The 6526-nt window shown below is 41.6% G+C and overlaps 1 protein-coding gene across 1 annotated transcript; it reads left to right on the plus strand.

The window, feature by feature from the left end:
- The first annotated feature begins 269 nt into the window (after positions 1-269).
- BLOC1S4 (biogenesis of lysosomal organelles complex 1 subunit 4) lies at positions 270-5457 on the plus strand. Its single transcript, XM_033154739.1, has 5 exons — positions 270-601; positions 1399-1470; positions 1870-1971; positions 3105-3239; positions 4170-5457. The coding sequence occupies exons 1-5, from the start codon at positions 377-379 to the stop codon at positions 4269-4271; spliced, it is 636 nt and encodes a 211-aa protein (XP_033010630.1). The 5' UTR covers positions 270-376; the 3' UTR covers positions 4272-5457.
- Positions 5458-6526: the final 1069 nt, after the last annotated feature.

Below are 6526 nucleotides of genomic sequence, written 5' to 3' on the forward strand. Positions count from 1 at the left end.
TTCACAGGGCGGGGGAGAACAGAAGGGAAAACGAAAGCGGAAACACCTCCCTGAACGCACTCCAGCCTAGGACTGAGGGAAGGACGGGGAGGCCGATCTCGGGGCCAGGCCTGAGGCGGGGCCTTTCGCCCCATGAGACCCAATCACGGGCTCGGCTCAAAAGAACGCCACGCCCCTCATGAGATTTAACCAACTACTGTAGAGCCTTCTCTTTGGCCGTGTCCCCGCTGGGTTTCCGTAGATGAGGAAAAGGCGCCCTCCCGCTACTCCACCGACAGTTGACGGGCCGACCGTTGAAAAGCGCTTCGTCAGGTGACAGGCGGTTGGCTTCGCAATGCGCGCGGGCGGAAAGTAGTAGTGCGAGGGAGGGGTCCAAATGGATGAGGCGGCAGCTGAGGAACCGCCGCCGCCGCCGCCGAGTGGCGACAGCGGCAACGTCTCTCAGAGCCACAGCAGCGCCTCCGGCATCGGGGAGGAGGAAGAAGACGACGCGGCCGAAGGAGATGCCTGCGGAGCGGAGCTGCTGCTGGCCGCGGCCGCGGCGGACTACGCCGGGTACCTGCTGCCCTCGCCGCTGGGAGGAGTCCCCCCAACCGGGCAGGTGAGCGCAATAACTCGCCCGCGTCTCCTCAGGAGGGGAAGCCGCTGCTTAACCGCAGCCTCGGAGGGGGGAAGGGAGAGTTGGGTCGCGCCGCGGTGCTTATCTAGAAGCAAAGCTCCCCCACCCCATGGGCGTAGCGAGCCCCCCCCATCAATTAAATAAATAAAATACTTAACTTAAAAGTAGAAATTGTAGAAAGATTTTGACAAGATTTTTCTGAACACTTTGGGTCCAAAGAAAGTAATTTGAAACAACCGTTGAGACATTTCGTTCTGAATCTGCAGGATGACAGATGGGTGTCCTGTCCGTCCCCCCCAATAAATTATGACTATGCCCCCAACCCCCAATTTTATGCAACGCAGCAGCTGTAGGACTTTAGTTTATGGTCTTACTGGCCTTGGACGTTGTGAGGAGTTTCTTTCTTGGAGGTTAATGGGTATTGCTTCCATTGTTCAACCAAATCCTGTGTCTGTTTACTCAGAAGCAAGCCCCACTTTGCCCAGTGTTTCTTCCAGTCCATGTATTATCATTATTTCTTAATTTCTATAATGCCCTCATGCGAGAAGCAGAGTGTTAAAACAAGAAAAAAAAAGACACAACATAGTAGCAAACAAAAACTCCACCCCCCGTCGCACACACAAATTAAAAAGGTTATAGTTAGTTTAATTAGCCAAAGGCCTGGGAGGAGAGGAGTGTTTCTGGTGCCTAAAGAAGGCACCAGGCGAGCCTCCCTAGGGAGAGCATTCCACATAAGAATGCCCTGTGACGTTTGTATTTTTTATTTTACTTTTTTGCAGATTGAAACCTTAGACAAGAGTCTGGAAGATTTGCTGACCAGGGTAGATGAGTTTGTGGGGATGTTAGATATGGTAAGTCTAAGAACACAATAGATACGACAGTTGAGGGTCAGCCACTGAAATCAAACTACCTTTAGGCATGCTTTCACACCAACATGAAATTAATAATCTTAATCTTTATCTTGTTTTAACATGTAGCATTCTAGTCTTTGTGGCAACCCAACATTACCCACAGGCATGTGCAGATTTGCTCAGATCAACCAAACAAAAAATTAAATAGCCTTAACCAATTCGTTCTGAGCCAAATAGTTTTGTTTAGATTATGATTGTTCTTTATATGAGCACTTAGACACAAATTCCTTACTTGTAGTGGCCTGTGGGTTTAAATAACATTTTATTCATTCATTTAGATGTTTGAGATCGCAAGTAATCTTAATGATGTTTAGAAAAAAAAATCTGATATTTTTCTAGATTCGAAGTGATTCCTCTCAAGTAGTAAGTGAAAGTGTGCCTCATATTCATGCAAAGGCAATGGAAATGAAGCAACTGTATAGAAAGATCGACAAACTGGAGGTATGTGTTTCTAATGTCAACACAGCCCTTTTTTACAGGACTACTTGGAATTAATCTTTGGGCTATTTTCTTTTTGAAGCTGTAACATAAAGATATTCACCCAATCCAAATGATTGAGCTCCAAAATTTGCATAGAACTTCCCAGCTAGAAAGGAAGAAGTTCCCATGTCCATTCCTTTTCTTGTGTGCAGATGATCTTGTAGATTGGGCACATTGTCCCTTGCTGTTCTTAAAACTTAGTTCAAACTGTCACGTTTTCTAAAAGAAGTCCTTGCTCCTGTAAATTTCAAATAAAAGAGGAATGTAGCTTTGTAGTGTAAATCAGTGTGTTCAGGCACTCTAGGGGAAGAGCTTGCTATGATGTCTTGGCATATACAGTGGCACCTCTGTTTTCAAACGTAATCAATTCCGGAAGACCGTTAAGAGATTCGAAAAGTTTGAAAACGGAACTCAATATGGAAGCCTCAAAACAGAAAACTCAATATGGAAGCCACGTGGCATGTTCAACTTCCGAGGTGCGTTCAGAAACTGAAGCATTTACTTCCAGGTTTACTGCGTTCAAAAACTGAAATATTTGTCAACAGAGATGTTCGAAAACCAAGGTACCACAGTATAGTCATCTTACATTGTAAAAATTATGACTCGCTCTTCAGAGATTTCAAAGGAGTTTAAAAGTTCAACATATAAGAAATCTTGGGGTTCTTCATTTCTGTTGTTTCCCACCACCACCTAAAAAACCCCTACTGTGCTTCCAATACTTTTTGTAATTATGTAGTTAGAACTCTTGACATAGGTAAGAACACTGACTCTCATGGTTCTAATTTTTTTTAAAAAAAAAATGTTACAGTGGTTGAATAAACCATGTGTTAAACAGATGCTTTCCCACAATCTAATGCATAATTAAATGTGCTTTAAAATGCATTGCTTTTCATGTACTTTAAGTCTAAGTTGGAATTTGGAATGTGGCTGTTGAATTTCATATATTAATATATCAGATGCCAGTGTAGTTTCTGACATGCATACAGAAAACTTTTTGATACAACCAATAGAACTATTTGGGCAACAAAATATCTCTTTAATATTCTCCTGTATTGCAACTATTCATTGCTATTGATTTGTTGTCTTTCAACCAGGCCTTTGTAAAAATGGTTGGAAATAGCGTGTCAGGGATGGAAGAACAGATCACAAAGGCAGAATCAGACCTTGGAGCGTTTCCAAATACTTTCAAAAAATTTCTACACACAATCAATGTGCCATCTTTCCTTAACGTAAGTTTTCTTCCTCAACTATAGAAATGCTTGCTATAATAATGCATTTGCTATAATAATGCATTTGATATCCAATATCATTTGTTATGTTCCGACGTCAACTTATTACATTAGTTAAGGCTTTCTGAACGTTTGTAAGCCCAGGAGAGCAACTTTGGCAAATCTTCCCACTGTTGAGATGATGATGATGATTCATTAAGTAGAGGTGTGGTTGGTTGATCCTGACAGTCAACATATGGATGTGTGGATTTAGATACATAAGAGAATGAAACATATAATGCAATCTAGATAACTTTCTTGGAGTGTTATATCCCTCACAGACATTTGCTTATATTGTGCTTCTTCACTTCAAGGGTTGCACACACCCCACTCCCCCGCCACCGCATTTATCTGCAGTGGAAAATGGTTTGGGGGGGGGGGGAATAGTGGAATTGGAACATGCTGTATGTGCCATGATTGCAAAATACTGTTTTATTAAACCTAACCCCTAAGGACTCAATTGTTAACAAAAAGTATGTCCAGTGGCCAACGTACCCCACCAACCAACAGAAAGATTCATACATGCTTCACCTTGCTATCTCAGATAAGTCCTCCAAGGGTGAATAGAAAAGTTACTTGCTTCCATGAGAAATGAATGACAAACTGTCAGCTCCATTCTTTCTGAGTTCCTTTTTGGATCTTGTTTTGTGCTTCAGGGCACGATGACTCATACATCTTTTGCCTTACAAGTTCCTGTGAATTACAAGCGGGGAGAGTACTGTTGCACTTGGGACCTGCTTATGGGCTTCTAATCTACTTTGGCCACTGTGGGAACAGAATACTTCTAGCAGGGCTCCTCTTAAGCTACCACTAAAATTCTGGGGAATTCATGATTTATTTCTGTTTATTTTGTTGTGAGCAATAATTTTAACATACAGGTTTTAATTCCAGAAATCATCTTCCTCAAGGCAGAATCAAACCATTTATGAACCTCCTGATCTCTTCAAGACAGAAGACTACTTCCCTTCCCTCGGTGAAGCACAATATATGTGATTTAGCTTGACAATGACATTATTGACAAGAGAGTCTTATCTAAGTGAGTGCTGGTCTTAGGTAGTTGCAATTCTTTGGAAATTATGTCCTGCTGCCTCCCATGTGTCCCATGCCCTCTTCAAACATACTTCAGCTTAGTTTTGTATAGAATATACTGTTCTCCCAGTCTTTCAACAAGGTGAACTATACACATGTTTGGCAGCTAACCTTTGCAAGTAACCCACTTTGAGGGCAGGGAGAGGGAGATGGGGTTGGGTGGAGGCAAGTACACACTCATGCCACATGACTTTTAGACAGAAATAGTCCTTCCTCCTCCCTGATTTTATGTGTAGGAAAGAGGATAAGAGTGTGCAGAATGGGCTCCTTAAGATCAGCTACCTACCAAACACCTTTTTTACCTTTCCCAGCTAAAAAGTGTCAGGGAAGGCAAGTGGGGAAGTAACACCTGAGTTCATACCTTCCTTTCTTACACCTGCCCCTAAGGATGCCATAAACACACATACACACCTGCCTTTTTTACTTGTCAACATTGAAAGGCTAGGTAGAAGCAGGTATACTCTATGTGTTTCTTACATCTACAGCCCCTTCTTTGGGCCTGAAATGACTCGTTGGGAGATGGAAGAGGCCAAGCAATAGAACTCATTTTTGTCTTCCTCTGCCCAGGAGTGGGTTGGCATATGGGCAACAAGTTGCCATACTCTATTATTTTCTTGGTTATTCTCATTTCAGAAATTGGAATAAAAATGTATAAATACCCATCTGCAGTTAAGAGATTGAGGGGAGAAAACAGGAAATGTATGCTTTTGCATCTCTCTTTATTTGCTGCTGCTAGTATTAACCCACATACCACAAGGATATTTTTTTTAATTATTCTGTGGTACTTTTAAGTGCAATAAGGACCAAAACTATACATTCATGCCCTTTAATGAATGTATCTGGATTCAGTTCAATGTATTGGGTGGAAATGCACTGTTTAAACAGGGAGAGGCAAAAGCTCCTTTGTTTTTTTTTGAACTGCTGCAAAGTAAAGTAAAACAGTTATAGGTGCTGCCTACTGCAACAATTCAGGGGAACTGTTGCTGACAAAAGCCCTTTTCGATGAATATATTAAAACGTTTGTATATAAAATGCCAAAAGCGGTGGTCAAAGCTCTTATAACTTAAATCTAATTAAAGTTTAAATAAGATTCCTTAAGAGTATGAAGTTTTTATTTTTAAACTAAATATGTAAGGTTGCACTCGTAAAGCCACTTCCTTGGGATTATGGCCCAATGAATTCATCAAGATCATACTGTCTAATATAGCGTTATGGCATGCCAATCCCCCCAACCCAATGGCAGTTTGTTAACTCTCAAAAATTAAACTGTGTGCACTGGTTCAAAAAGATTGGCAACTCCTCATCTACAGAAACTAGGATGGATTTTTATTAAAACAGGATTATGGAATTTGGACTTTTCCTCTAGCAGTGAAACTATTTTCAATGCTGCCATATTGAGAAACCTAGCCAAAGGCTTTTGCAAGCACAAGTACTTTCTGTACCTTCTCGATAATCAGTTCTTCACTGCTGTAAAAGAGATACTGGTAGGGAGATAGAATGTGGTTCTTTTCAGGATAGTGGTTTTTAGTTATGTATTATAATCCTGTCCAAACATGAGATGACTAACATAACTCTACAGAATCAAAGGGTGCACAGAATGTATTCAGCAGAATGCAGTGGCAAACAAAGTTTTTTCTTAACTCTTTTTCAGTCTGAGTGGGCTGCTACACGATTAAATGGAACCATGTTTCATGTAAAAGACTATGTGTCAGGAAAGAGGATCCAACCTAAGTGTCTAATTAATATGCACAGCCTGCATAGGCAGTGCCCCTCACCAGTGCATATCCAAACACCCAACACACCTGTGGCCTGAAGTAGTGCTGCCAGGGAGTTTTACAGCTCAAGCCTGCCTACAGGGTCGAAGACACATTATACAGGAAACAGAGTTCTCAAAGGGCTGCTTGCTTGAATGCTGCTCCATTATGTCACTTAAAAAACTTCTATACACATCTAAAATTGAAACTTGGGTTTATTTGAAGTCAACAGATCAATTGCTGTAACACGTAACAGACTAGGCGCTCTCCTACTGTAAGGAGAAGCTCAAGCTTTATGTGCTCCCCTCCTTCATGATCCTTGGTGTTTAGAAAAATAAAGAGGAGCTGTTCACGAAGGCACCACTAATGCACCTCTATTCACTTCCATTCTTGGCAGATCATACA

Source organism: Lacerta agilis, chromosome 7 (assembly GCF_009819535.1).
Source record: "Lacerta agilis isolate rLacAgi1 chromosome 7, rLacAgi1.pri, whole genome shotgun sequence".
Classification (NCBI taxonomy): Eukaryota; Metazoa; Chordata; class Lepidosauria; order Squamata; family Lacertidae; genus Lacerta; species Lacerta agilis.